The sequence below is a fragment of the Macrobrachium rosenbergii genome, chromosome 5 (assembly GCF_040412425.1).
Source record: "Macrobrachium rosenbergii isolate ZJJX-2024 chromosome 5, ASM4041242v1, whole genome shotgun sequence".
Lineage (NCBI taxonomy): Eukaryota > Metazoa > Arthropoda > Malacostraca > Decapoda > Palaemonidae > Macrobrachium > Macrobrachium rosenbergii.
Window position 1 is genome coordinate 10,104,943 of NC_089745.1, and position 15,975 is coordinate 10,120,917.

At 36.4% G+C, this 15,975-nt stretch overlaps 1 protein-coding gene across 6 annotated transcripts in view; it reads left to right on the plus strand.

Annotated features, from left to right (window-relative positions):
* The first annotated feature begins 349 nt into the window (after positions 1–349).
* LOC136838491 (calpain-A-like) overlaps positions 350–15,975 on the plus strand; it is a 39,164-nt gene continuing 23,538 nt past the window's right edge. The window contains exons 1-2 of one of the 6 annotated variants that reach the window (XM_067103481.1): positions 350–419; positions 8,668–9,258. In XM_067103481.1, coding sequence (XP_066959582.1) covers positions 9,085–9,258 — 174 coding nt within the window. In that variant the 5' untranslated portion in view covers positions 350–419; positions 8,668–9,084. Of the gene's footprint in view, positions 420–5,546; positions 5,652–8,667; positions 9,259–15,975 lie in introns of those variants that run through there. The other 5 variants (XM_067103487.1, XM_067103485.1, XM_067103480.1 and 2 more) reach the window with 5 other exon arrangements.

A 15,975-nucleotide genomic window follows, 5' to 3' on the forward strand; every position in this document is an offset into this window, starting at 1 on the left:
CGTTAAGTAGCGTGGATTTATAATTTGAACATTCTAATATTATTAATAAGAGTTTTAGTAGCGTGAAGTAGCGTCGATTTATAATTTGAACGTGTTAATAATATCAATAATAGTCTTAGTAGCGTCAAGTAACGTGGATTTATAGACTCAACACGTGTTAATAATATCAACATTAGTCCTATCAACCATAAAATGGCCCGGATTTGTAGTTTTATGTGTTTAACTGGCGAGAAGACTTCGAAAATTTTCAGTTTTCACTGTGCAACTTCTCCTCGATACAATCTTGCTAAAAGTTGCGGGAATGTATTGACTCGATGTGATACTTCGCCTGAACACTCTATGCGGTATTGACTCAGTCTAATTTAACTGTGAACTTCGTACGCACTAACTTTCTGAGCGCAACGCGCTAACGGTTTGTTGTGAGTTTAAGGATTATCCACTAACTTTGTCTTATTTGAAAAATCTATAAAAAAAATTATATAAGAATAGCAATCAATGTAAGGAAAACGGGAAACAGAAAAGTAGGGGAAAGAGAAGCAAGTGCTTTTTTGTTTATACGCGTAGCTTACGCGACGCCCAGTGTTTTCCTACATTATGTCTGGCCTAGTTTACGTTTCACCAAGATAGATTTAGATCCGACCCGGTGGTCAAACGTTCGCTGTTGATTCTGGGGCGAGTTCAAAAAACGGAGTCATAATGACACCTGTCTCAACACCTGCAGTGTTACATCAGTGTTCTAAAGATATCCACGTCAGTAAATGATATAAACTTTGACTAGGTCTAGGTCTATTGTGTGTCATACGCTAACTGACGAACACATCTGGGCCCACATCCTCTTGTCAGGGTCGACGATTCAAAAAACAGACGATAATAAAAAGAAATTTAAAGAGAACTGAAGCCTCAACACGTCTTTGTAATGCAATTCCTTCCGTAACGTGACGCAATATTTCTGTTAGTTAGCGGTACGACCGATTGGTTGTTTGTGTTCTAAGATTGGCTTGACAACGTTAGCGATCGCCACCGACACGGAACTTTTTGGGTTTATTCCCTTATAATCAATTTGCTTTTGTTGATGTAAACAGTGAATTTTGTACCTAACAGTTTACTCGACTGAAGTTGGTCGCACTTTGTGTATAGGTGGGACGGCCATGGGACTAGCAACTTCATCCCGAAACTATACGAACTTAAAGGATAACACTTCCCGGAACCACCCCCCAAAAAGGAGGAAAATATTTGACGGTTCATAACATTATCATATTTCCAATCTCCATTGCAGTCATTTCCATTGTCAATATCATCCGCTCAGACTTCATAATAACTTCATATAATATATATTTCCTTGTTTGGAGTTTTGATCATTTTCAATCGCTTTAGTAAAATATTTTCAGCTTACGTACATAATATAAATCCTCCATACATTTTCGCTTTACATTTAATATAATTCCTCTGTATATTTTCGCCTTACAATCAATATAATTCCTCCGTATATTTTCGCCTTACATTTGATATAATTCCTCCGTATATTTTCGCCTTACATTTAATATAATTCCTCCGTATATTTTTGCCTTTTAATATAATTCCTCTGCATATTTTCGCCTACATCTAATATGATTCCTCTGTATATTTTCGCCTTACAGTTAATAACATTCCTTTGTATATTTTCGCCTTACAGTTAATAAAATTCCTCTGTATATTTTCGCCTTGCATTTAATATAATTCCTTGTATTTAATATAATTCCTCTGTATATTTTCGCCTTACAGTTAATATAATTCCACTGTGTATTATCGTCTTATATTTTGTATAATTCTTTTGTATATTTTCTCCTTACATTTAAAATACCTCGTTTCTAATTTCGCATTATATTTAATATAATTCTTCTGTATATTTTCGACTTACATTTAATGTAACTCCCCTGTGACTATTTATATATCTCTGTAGTCAACGTGTTTTCCTCCAAGAAATTCTCCATTGGCCAACTTCCTTATCCTCCTGAACAGATAAATAACATTTCCGTTCAGCTCTTCCCATTCATGCGTCATGTATTAATCATGCGAGGGAGGTGTGTTACGGACTCAAGGACACCAAGCGAAGTGTAATTGCATAATTACGTAATCAAAGACCCACGACTATAAATGGGACTATTATAACATTATTCTGAACTGGGAGGATGATTGATTCTGCTAACAGGTTTCGAGAAACCATTAAGCGAGGCAGTTTTGTTTTCAAGCCACGAGCAGACATTGTTACGAGCGATATCACGACTCCTCACTTTCCTAGAAGCAAGTGAGTTATAGGGGTGTTTAGGTCAATCACCCAGAGTGGTACGTAGCTTTAATGGTATAGCAGTCCTAATGTGAAACAGCACAGTTTGTCGTTTTCATGTTGTGTGGTGTCTTGATGTTCAGTGAGTTATCTATGTCGTTTCGAAGTCCAGATCCTAAAGAAAACAGAAAGAAGATGAAGAGGCCGCGAGCCGTGGGACCAGCTGTGTCTAGGTAAGGTCACAAGGAGTCATCTGGTCATTAAACTACGTGCAGGTCTTGATTGTCAGTCACTAACTGTTATTAAAATGCTTATTTCCTGAGAAAGGAGTTAGACTGTTAGAGGGCTATGTTCAGAACATGATTTTCAGAGACTCTGACTGTAAGATTCTCAGAAGGGAGTCGAGATAGGAAGCCATGAGACTATGCGTATGACTGTTGACTAACTGGGAAGAATTTTCCGCGTCTCTCTCTCTCTCTCTCTCTCTCTCTCTCTCTCTCTCTCTCTCTCTCTCTCTCTCTCCCCGGCCACTTACCCCTCACCCACTACCTCGTACACAGGTGTCACTACCTCGTACACAGGTGTGAGTAAAAATAATCGATAAATGAAAAACGTACCTTTTAGACATTCTAAAAAAAAATAAATAAAACTCGTACCATGATTTTTTGCCTTTCTTGCAACACGGTAGTATTGCAAGCGTATGTTATCTTATTGCAATTTTGTATGCGTATTCGTCAGCTATACTTCTCGACAGACTGCATTTTATCCAGTCTGAAGGAAAGGTCGGAAAAAACCTTTATAAAAGGATTTACGAATGTCTTTATGCACACGGGACACTTTAGCATATGGTCAGTCGTTCAGCGCACTTATTTCAATTTCTTTATTTTATCTAACAATAGATTGAAGGTGAGATTGTTTTAAATGTCTTATAATATATAATATATATATATATATATATATATATATATATATATATACATATTCTATATGTACAAGTGCCGAAATATATGGTTGCAACGTTTAAATAGTGTTTTATTGTTTCATATATATATAGTTTCGAAAGCATATTTACGCATGCAAAGATAATTTTTCGTGTATTTTTTATTGAAAAACAGTATTATTATTATTATTATTATTAATGATTGTCTTTTTTTCTCAATGAAAGCCCCACTATAAATATCATACTTGAAAGCAATTTTTTCACACTGGTTTGTACCGAAAACAATATTATTATTATTATTATTATTATTATTATTATTATTATTATTATTATTATTATTATTATTATTAGCAATGATTGTCTCTTTTTTTTCTCAATCATATTCAGCCCACACTATAAATATCATACAAACAAACGCGTGTACGTATACGGTGTATAATGAAAATGCAAGGAATCAATAAACATTCATACATATCGTAGTGTGATACTTGTCTGCACCGGCAACTCTCTTCAAAAAAATACTCATTAGATAACTAAAGCTACAGGCGGTACTGCCAGCGTTAAGGACGCCTAAGCTTCCTATTCTAGTCATTTCTGTTAACAGTAAACATTCCAAAGATGATAGAATGATATATGATTGCATAAATCGTTGAAACAGTTTAATATGGCAAAATACACCGCCTCTGAAATCGTGCCGTGCCTAGGTTTAAATTTTTCCTGGGGAACTCTCGGTCTATTCGGTGCTTTAAATGGCGAAGAGGGGGTGGGAGTGATTGACTTCTAGTACTATTCACCGTTACTATTTGTAAGACTAATGCGTGCTATCGGGTGCGGCGTTATATTCTGGGAGCGACTGATGAATTACTGGGAACCATGTGCATTTTCATTATACACTGTATACATACACGCATTTGTCTGTGTGATATTTATAGTGTAGGCTGAATATGATTGAAAGAAAAACCAACAATATCACTGGTAATAATAATAATATTAATTTCTTTGATTCACATCAGGATCGAACCCAGGTTTTTCAACTGAAGACCTGGGTTCGATCCTGATGTGAGTCAGTAATTTATTTCTGTTCCACACGTGATTGTGTGTTGATTATTTCTACAATAATAATAATAATAATAATAATAATAATAATAATAATAATAATAATAATAATTGTACTGTTTTTGGTACAAACCAATTGGAAAAACATTGCTTTCAACAGAATTTCAAGTACTGAGGAACATTAAATTCTTTCTAATAATTAATGAGAATAATTAATGAGACCACCACACTCAAAGCATTCAAAGAGAACCATTGCACTTTAAGTTTGTACAGAGATCTACCACATTTCACTTTCTGAGAACCATTAATGAGATCGACTTACTGATCACTTTCCTGAGAACCATTACATCTTGAGTAATTACGGAGAATTACAAACTGTTAAGAAGTCAATTTTGAGGAACACAATGTTTTATCGCTTGCTATTTCCGGATCAGTGGGAAACGGAAAACAACATCGTACTATCTGAACGAATTTTATTACTGGTGCTTGCTTTCGTTCGCTGAACTAAAGAGAATCAGGTTAGTGGGTTTTTACGTCTGTCTATTTTATTTCTTTCCTATTCCGAAGGACGAAATCTTACTCGAGATTTTGCAATGAGGAAACTGAGAGTCATGAAATGATTACGTTACCGTTTTCAAACGCGGCAACAAAAAGTTCCCTTTAATATCGTATACTTTAACGTTTTGCATAAGTAAAGGAAAAATAATTAATGAATCATTATACTGCATGAGTAATCCTATAATTATTCTAGCGGACTACGAATGCATCTGTGGTTTCTGTTTCTGAAGAAAAGGAAAGAAGAAGAGAATTGTAGGGATTCGCCGAATATCAAGAGCTTTGCGAAGCTGCTGCTACTTATTGGGCAACGCCAGATGCCAAGGGCATCACGAGCAGGACGGGGAAGAAGGCAGTCAGGATCGAGAAGAATGAGAGAGAGAGAGAGAGAGAGAGAGAGAGAGAGAGAGAGAGAGAGAGAGAGAGAGAGATTCTTAGAAAATAAAGAAAACAGTTTTAACGAAGGAAGGCATGCACTATTCTTGGTCTAAATGGCGCGGAACGGGAGCTTTCACAGAAGATGTCAAACGGCTTCAGAGTACGTGAAAAGCATCCTTTGTTTTCTGAGTAAATGCGAGTTGTTTTGGTCTGCCCAGAAAGACTGACTGCCAAGGGGAGAGAAAGAGCGGACACTGGCTTGGAGAAGAAGAGGGGGTTTGGGGGTGATACGTAAAGGGGTTGAGTTGTAAAGATGGGGATGGGGAGGGTGGGGAGGAGCAGCCAGGGTGCTGCGGATTGCAAGGATATTTCACCAAGGGGGTCTCTCAGTTGAAGACCAGAGGGCTAAGTAGGTGCTCTGGTCCTTAATGGTGAATGTGCAATTGGTGAGGTTTCCCTGTAAATGACAATTCACTCAAGAGAAAAAATTTTGTTTATGAGTCTAAGCATCATAAGCTCGGCGCAGCCATAGTACCATAGTATCCGCGTCTGCTAAGCTCATCATCTTACAGGGGCCAAGGACGGTGTTCATGAACTTGCCTAAAGAAGTGAAAAACAAAACGCCCTGGAGTATTCATTCGTAAAGATACGACTTTTCCGCAATGATAAAGAGGCGAAGAACGGGATGTCAGTGAATAATTAGTGAGCCCCCGGGGGATAACACTCTCCCGCTTGTTAACCTGTTCCAAGCTTGCCTCCAGCTTGTTCCACCAGTAAGCTCTGTTGCTGTGGTGATGTTCTACTTCAGGATCAGAGTGCTTGTTGAAAGGCGTCATTACACTTCTAATTCCAAGGATATCATACGCAGCTTCACGTATATTTTATTAGTAAAACTAATAAAACGTTTGGAAAAGCATCATCATTTGTATACGTGAGGATGCGTCGCCGAGAATCTCAGTGTTGTGTTGATATAAAGTGCAAAACGTTCGTTAGTTATGTGTATTACCTGATACTTTCCTCTTTTTTTGGGTAGGAAGAAACAGTGGGATTTTTGGCCCAGGGCATGGACACCGTAGCCACCACGCCAAGGTCATCGCATTCTTACCTTTATACCTGGACAAGTGGATATACCCACTCAGACGCGCGAGAGAAAGATGAAGGAGGGAAAGAAATAAATAGGATATATATATATATATATATATATATATATATATATATATATATATATATATATATATATATATATATATATCTTATAGACACATTCAACCAAACGGAAAGAAAGAAAAACAATATAACTAAGAAGAAAATGCCAAAGGCATACCTGACGATTTTACTACCTCCGGAGTGACCAGGCTGACAGAGATTTAGGGACGCAGAAAATTTTCTGGGTTGGCGGTGGCTGACTGCCTGACTAGCATTGATTGTTTATTTTTTTTATCTGTATTGACGTATGCTCATTTGTTTACACAAACACACATTATATATATATATATATATATATATATATATAATATATATATATATATATATATATATATATATATATATATATATATATATATATATATATATATACATATATATATATATAAATGACAAAACAATGGTATATATGAATTATAATCACTTTTTTAATTCATTTACCACATTACACTCCTGGTTTACCCCGGTCAAAACCTCTTAGAGCATAAGATGATATATATATATATATATATATATATATATATATATATATATATATATATATATATATATCCCACGGTGGCTCCAGTGAAAAGACAACTCAATGGTCTCTGTGAAATTTATATTTAACTGTGTCCCCCATTCAAAAACCCCTCCAGAGCATAAGCTGATCCATACACCCACATGCCCATCTAATCCCTATACACATACACACACACACACACTATGCCACTACCCTCTTCCTTGCATCTACTTTAGTGATTCCTGAATATTAGGGCCCTTCCTTTTTACAACCTTTTTCTTGTTTTGCTAGGTCTTCCTGTCACCTGAATTATACACTTTTCATAAGTCTACGGCCGTTAATTCTCCCCACATAACCAAACCATCTAAAAATGATCTGAAAAAACCTTTCATTTATATTAATCCTTTTAACCAGTTCTATGTATCTCCAAATTTCTAACTCTACTGGTTCATCTTAAACCGCACAGTCTTTGTAACAAACTCAATAGTTTTAACCTTTCTCTGTATCATTTGCATTCAACAACAACACTTCACTTCCATTTAAGAAAGTTGGCTCAACAATCTCTTCATACATTCCTAACTAGGCTTGAACAGACAACTCAAATCTCTTCATAGTCTTTTGCACACACCCAGCCACCTTTCTTGCTTACTTAATCCAGGACTCACATCTTTCATCTTATAACCATCCATTATGTTTACCCTTAAATGCTTATGATGATCAACCATTTTCATTTTCCCCTATGCATACTGACATTCATTGCTTCATCTTCCCAGCTTCAGTTTACCTTCAGACTCACACTTGCTTAAATTTATTCTCAACTTTATCCTCTAAAAATTACTTTCAGACTTGTTTACTAGTATCTGCAGTTTCTCCTCACTACCCAATCAGCACTGTATCATCTGCAAACATCAACAATTCAACATCCCTCTCGTGAATGTATATTTTTTTTTCGGGCAACTTTGCGCCTAAATATGCTGTCCTTTCTTTGATTTTTTGCATCAGTCCAACCATAAAGATACTGAACAGCCATGGAGACAGAGGCCACCTTTGTCACTAAACCTTTTCAGCATCAAACCAGGCACTCTCCCACCTAAATATTCTCAAACATTTCACTTCCACCATAAAAGATTTTAACCAGCCTCAACAATCTACCTTCTATACCTTATATTTCAAACACCCTCCATTATATTCTCAACACAATCCAAATGATCTCTTTACTGATTCTCCCATAACCTTCTCCTAAGCCCATACAGCTTAGTCCTTTACTTTCAATTGAAATTTTCACACAACTGTTTCATATTAAACGTTGGATCCACAAGCCCTCTTCCTTGTTTAAACCAACACTGTTCTTCCCCTATCAGTCCATCTGTAATCTGATTTACTTTTTAAATGAAGATCTTCTCATACACCTTCCCTGAAATAGTAAGTAAAGTTTTGCAGCTATAATTTTTAGTCACCGTCGTAAGCTAACAATTATTCATGTCATTTGTATCCATTGCTTTCTATGTATCAAGCAGTCAAATCTTTACACAGACACACACACACACAATATATATATATATATATATATATATATATATATATATATATATATATATATATATATATATAATATATATATATATATATATATATATATATATATATATATATATATATATATATGTGTGTGTGTGTGTGTGTGTGTGTGTTTTGTGTGTGTGTGTGTGTGTGTGTAACATCTACTTTGAAGGAAAAATACATGACGATTATTTTCTTGAATTTCAGAAATAAAAAACAAAACAACGACCTGTGATCTCACGTGTGCCAAATCTTATCTCCAAGTGATACCACCGAGTGCCCGTTCTTCTAAGCAAAAGATCAGACTATACTTGAGAAAGGTGCCAAGTTAGAAACGGGATCCTAAAATAAATAAATAAATAAAAACAAGCCTCGGAAGAGTGATCGTCAAAAATTAAGAAAAAGAAAAATCAGAAAACGTAAACAAACACCTTTAAAATCCTCGAGGACACTTGAGCATCGACGCTTCTTCTTCTTCTTCTCCTTCTGCCAATTTGGAAAAGGTCTTGACTTTCAACTTCGCATCATCTTATAATTACATCTCAAACTCCTCCTCCTCCTCCTCCTCCTCCTCTTCTTCTCCTCCTCCTCCTTCTTCTTCTTCTTGCGTAATCATTCGTTAAGATGGCTGGGGATACCATCGACGAACTCAGCGAGAAGAAACACACAGAACACGACGACAAGACATGTCGGTGTTACAAGCACCTCGAAAACAAGGGCCCAAACGCCCCCAAGCAGGATGACATCGAAGGCGCCTCCCTTCAGAAGTCCACCTACTACACCAGGGTCGCCACAGAGGTGAGTAAGATTGGTCTAAAGTGAATTTCTGAAGTATTTTTTCGCTTAGTTGGCGATTAGGTAAGTATGATTGGTCTAAAGTGAAATATTTAATTTTGTTTTCTTATTTGGAGAATCATTACTGATCAAATGCATGCATGAGCAGTACTGTAAGCATAAAAATTACTTTACCATATGAACATCAATGAAGAGAGTCAATACTTATCAAACGCATGCATAAGCAATAATGTATGCATGAAAATGGCCATATCTTATGCACATAAATCAATAAAATACATGCATATAATTATTCACGTTCATAAATGTTCTCCTCATGGATTTTCCATGTAGGAAAAAAATCCATGTTTAGTGATCACTCAGTTTCATATACTTTTTGGGAGTAAATAAAAAAATATAAGCAAACAAATAATCATTTTCATACATTCTTGATTTTGCCTATGAATAACAGTACATGCATAACAATCAATTTTCCATCCATTTCGCCTTGATTTGACGGTTGAGTGTGAATGGTATATGCAAAACAAAAATAACTTTCAACAAAATAAATTTTTCATACATTCTATTTCCCTTTTTGCTGTGTGTTGACACTCGTAATAATATGATGATCACATACCGTATTACCGTTTCTAACCTTTCCTAGTGTTTTTAATTCATCTACCATCATCATCATCATCATCACCATCATCATCATCTCTGTCTCAGTTCCTCATTGGAGGGGTGGGTAGAGCTCTCGGCTAGCATGCTGTTGTCCCAGCGTTCGACTCTCCGAGCGGCCAGTGAAGAATTAGAGGAATTTATTTCTGGTGATAGAAATTCATTTCTCGTCATAATGTGGTTCGGATTCCACAATAAGCTGTAGGTCCCGTCGCTAGGTAACCAGTTGGTTCTTGGCCACGTAAAATAAATCTAATCCTTTGGGCCAGCCCTAGGAGAGCTGTTAACCAGCTCATTAACTTTTTAACTTCATCTCTCTCTCTCTCTCTCTCTCTCTCTCTCTCTCTCTCTCTCTCTCTCTCTCTCTCTCTATATATATATATATATATATATATATATATATATATATATATATATATATATATATATATATATATATATATATATGTATATATATTGTTGAAAAATGACGTTGAACAAAGACAAGAAGGCATCTTCGCCTACTCAGGGATAGGCTGGGTATTTAAAAAAAAAGTAACGTCTTAGTTAGCATTAGGGGCCTAACACCATAGGGAGGGTTCACCAAGTAACCTCTAGTAAAGGTGGTCTTAAGCTTCTTTTTCCCCTATTCTATGTATCGGCGATGTTTGTCCAAATTTCAGACTGCCCCAAGGCATTAGGCATGCCGATGCGACAAACACTCCAACCGAAAGAGGTCAGAAAGAGAGCCAGGAGGTCACGCGAGGCACACGCGTGTGTATAACTAATTCTTTGTACTTGCCCTCTTACTGTTTCACTGATATTAGTGAGCCAACGGCTATTTCCAAGACTTCCGATAGTCAGTTGCATGCGCAGCGACCTACGTCAATGTTAAGTTTGAAATTTGCCAAATTTTCGTCGACTCGCTGATATCTCTTTCTGTATTTCCAGTTCCTTTGTTTTCCCTCTTCGCCACCATCTACGATTGGTATGACCAATTTACATTTATGAAGTCTAGTGTAAGAATAATTAATATTGCTTAGCGACATTCAACTATTCCCGTGCAGTAATTAAGAATTAGGGAAGGTTATGTACATAATTTTCAGCATTCAGGCAGCCTTTTGTCTCAATCCCATTGTTCGGAAGAGAATTAGCCTTCAATAATACAACTGTGTATGATATCTCACATACTTCGTTGCATTATAACTCTACTTTGAGCAAAGGGAAAATTGACTGTGTCCGACTAAGAAAGTTCATGTAATTTCTCTATAACTACACATTCTTTCTTTGTTGGGACCAACTGGAAGTAAAGGGGTTTTTCCATGTGTTACAGGGTAACCCTTTATCCCTTGTATTGTGTTTCCCCGGCTGGCAGCCTTATTTAATTAAGTAATTGTCTGTCTTTGAGGTTAACGATAACTTTAACTGACAGGTCACGTGGGTCATTAGCAACTCAGGGCCTCATAAATTACATTAATTAGTTAATAAACTCATCAGCCAACCCCATAACAATAACAATATGTATATATATATATATATATATATATATATATATATATATATATATATATACAATATATATATATATATATATATATCGTTGACAACACCACAAAGAGAGGCCAAGCGCTGTACTAAGTTATTCATTCTATTCATTCGAGGATATGGGGACTTTTTTGCCTTGTCCTTTTATCTGAAAGGAATCTGAAACAAAATATAGGGAAAAGCTGGTAAGACAGCAGTTGACCTTACAAAGCTGCCTCACCAATGGTATTCTAAATATAAATCAGACACCAAGTCCGAACAGGAAGTTGGGGTCGATTACAGGATTAACAGAACATTGGAGACTGATGCAAGCAGGAGCGAGTCTCAGTGAGATGTGAAAACTAATGGAAAAAGAAGAGAGAGAGAGAGAGAGAGAGAGAGAGAGAATCACCACCACAAATAGCATTTAAGTCTCATCATGATGATTAACTGTTGGTGAGTATGTGTTATGTCAGCACATAATAAAAAAAATTACTGAGCAACTAACTACACGAATATGGCTGCATTAGCATATTGTTTTATGTGTATAACAAGAACTGTATACGATTAATGGGGTAGACAACTGACGCTTACTGTATATTTTTTAAGTACTTAACTGATGAAAACAAATTAAGCGAATGCGAGTATGAGGCACCTCAACAGTCACAATAATAACAAACGTAATAATAATCGTAATTAGACCGAATACAGATAGTAATGATAACGGCAGTGACTAAATACTGTTATAAAACAAACCAGAAACCAGTATAAAATCTGAAGGAGCTGTCGCTTGACAATATTTACACAAGGAATCAAGGAAGATACAGCTGTTATGAACGTATCCATTTAGTCACGACCAAAACCCCAGCTGACGTGAGATGTTTAGCAACCAAACGATTCCTCGAACGAAACGGGCCAGCCAGTGACAGAGGACGAAAGTTGAGGAGACAAAACAGTGTTGCCATAGCAATGGTAGTACTGTAGTAGAGGGGATTAGCCGTTGCAACGGCTCACGTATCAGATGACATCTTCGCCTTGTTTATGGAGCGGATGAGAGGAATGATTGTAGGGGGAATGGAACCGAGTGTGTGAACCATCGAGAGGGAATGAGTGGGCACTGTAAACTCGCTTAATTACGCGGCTGGCTTTCGGGCCTCATTATGACTCATTGCCGCGAGTACCATCAAGAGAGCAGAGTTTTTTTGCACGTTTTGGTAGACAATTTCTCTCGAGTAGGGATGTAGCTTATCTTATACTTTTGGCTTTTAGGCCTCATTTGTATCCGTTACCGCTTGCATCAGAACGCTAAATTTTGTGACAAGTTTTTTTTTTTTTTAACTCATTTTACAATGAAGGAGCATTATAAGCATATGTTCAATCCTCGATTACATGCATTGTAACGATTCTAAGAATTCCGTATTAGAACTGGCCACATTATGTTAAATTATATCGTGACATTTTCACAGAGTCTTTAATATAAGGACGAAAAACTTGACTATTGTACCGACAATTTACACCAACAACAAAAACAACTACCTTAACAACAACATGAATAATAATAATAATAATTAATAATAATAATAATGTGTAATAAAAATCCACAATTATCTATTACTATGTAAAACATACAAAGACTTTCGAACACATGAACGGCATTCCTCATGAGTGCTAGCGTACAGATTGTTTTTCACAAAATTGTGAATCTCTTAGCAATAACAATAACAATAATACGCAGTAGACTTCTGGTTCGGCGTAAACCCATTAAACCGACGTTAATCAAATATAATGATAAATTTTCCATTACTTAAAGAAAATACAAAATAGAAAACGTACACAATGATTCGTACACAAGACATTTACTCGAAAACAAAGTGATAGAGAACAACTGCTGTGAGAGAGAGCAAGATGTCTTTGATAATTAGTCTTGCAAGGCCGCCACGGAGTTCGTCTTTCTTTTAACGAGGCACAGATGAATGATTACATAATATACGCAGACTTACGCGTGCGCGCCCACACATTGTATAATTATACATATATATATATATATATATATATATATATATATATATATATATATAATATATATATATATACATACATATACATATATATATATATATATATATATATATATATATATATATATATATATATATAGAGAGAGAGAGAGAGAGAGAGAGAGAGAGAGAGAGAGAGAGAGAGAGAGAGAGAGAGATTGTAACTTAGGTTTATTTTACGCAACTATAAAGTCAATTTCTCGAGCAAGTGTTTTAGAGAGAGAGAGAGAGAGAGAGAGAGAGAGAGAGAGAGAGAGAGAGAGAGAGAGAGAGATTGTAACTTAGGTTTATTTTACGTAACTATAAAGTCAATTTCCCCTCGTGCAAGTGTTTTAGAGAGAGAGAGAGAGAGAGAGAGAGAGAGAGAGAGAGAGAGAGAGAGAGAGAGAGAGAGAGAGAGAAATACTGTAATGTACTCTCAAACCACTTCAACTCATATCTAGCTATTGATTCCTTGCAAACGCTCCTTCATATCTCTTTGTTGACAGTTTATTTACAACCTAAATATTTAATGTGAAGGTCAGGTGCTTGCTTTCACTTCTGTGCACTCTAAAGCAAAATTAGCCTTCGCGCAAAATGGTGCTTTAACTATAGATTAAGTGATATACATTCAGAATTAAATTAAGTATACCTTAGAGAACGATATATAAATACACACCTTTATATTTATATATATGCATATTATATTTATATATATATAAATATATGTATATTTGGTACTAATACAAGCATGATTCTTCTATATTCAGAAATATTAGGCTACCAATATCGTTCAGTATCGTATTCACTGTGCCTAGAGAAAAATTTACATCCAAGGGAAACTATAATTGATAAGTGCTTCTGCGCCGGCCGGGATTCGAACCGACGCTTAGTTCAGAAACAATGACACACACACACACGCACACACACACACACACACATATATACAGTATATATACAAATATATATATTATATAAATATGGGTGTGTCTCCTTTTTCAGTTTATTTTCAGGTTAAAATTATTACACCAACAACTCATTCATTATTATTATTATTATTATTATTATACAAAAATGCCCTTAACTCGCAAAGCAAGCGTCCAAAGCACGCGACGCCCTCAAGCAGAGAAATCACAAACCACAAGACCGTAACAAACAAACGCAGCCCACTCAACAAGCAATTAAACGCACAAACAGGACGCAAAAAGGCATATACTTCAACGAATAAAATACAATAGCGCTTGCAAGCGCTCTTGTGCCAAGCAATTCGAAGCTTGGTCATTGAAACACTCACAGAGGCCCAGCTTGTGAAGTGGGTTTTTAAAAGTCACGTTTTTCGCGCTGAGTCATTCTCAACAGGGAGGGAAATTACGATCTCACGTTTCCCCTGCGGAATATATACCCCTTGGGAGGGTAGCGCCGTCAGTGCACCTCACGCGGTGCGCTGTAGGCATTACTTGAGGTTTCTTTGCGTAGCGTCCCTTCGGGCCCTAGCCGCAACCCTTTTCATTCTTTTTCCTGTACCTCCGTTCATATTCTCTTTCTTCCATCCTACTTTCCCAGCCCTTCCCCTAACAATTGTTTCACAGTGTAACTGCGAGGCTTCCCTCCTGTTACGCCTCTCAAACCTTTTTGCTGTCAGTTTCCGTTTCAGCGCTGAATGACCTCACAGGTCCCAGCGCCTGGCCTTTGGCTTAAATACTATATTCTGCTCTGCGAAATATATAAAGGCCGAAGAAGGTTATATTTCAGTACTGAATTGACGTGGGATGATGTGGTGTTTTGTGTGGTGTTGTTAGTTGAGGGAGGATGGTCGCAGTTGAAGTAGGAAAGGGGTTATGAGGCTAGGTATTCATGTGAAAGAGGAGGCAATCCTTCTATGGAATTTATTGTAAATATATATATATATATATATATATATATATATATATATATATATATATATATATATATATATATATATATATATATATATATATATATATATATATATATGTATATAAATACATACATATATATGTGTGTCTATACATACGCATACTAGCATACACATGTAGAGGCCATATTTATACACACATATACAAGGGTATCCAAGTTCTATCGTAGATGAGGTTAGTTAATTAAGTAGTCCTTAAAACACATTGTACCCCTGGTGACTTAATGAGTTAATTAGACACTTGATGATACTGCAGATGGTTGCAGTCATGTTACTATATCTCTATTTCCACGCCATGGATTCTACTCCTGCCTCTGTTTTCCCCGATTCTTAAAACACCCCACTTCCGAGAGAAGTAGTAAGTAACAATCCTCTTCCCACTTCTCATATGATTTGTTTCCCTCTAGCCTGGGCTACATTGGGCATCCCGGTTCAGCCATCACGTGGTCATGGCATTTAAAAAGACAGTGCAACTGAAACAGGTGGCGCTTTGGAACTTGCTTCCTCCCGCTGTGCTTTTATTCTTACCATTTCGAAAAGTGTCTCTTGAATTGAACTGCATTTAACTGAATATAGAATTTAGGCCAA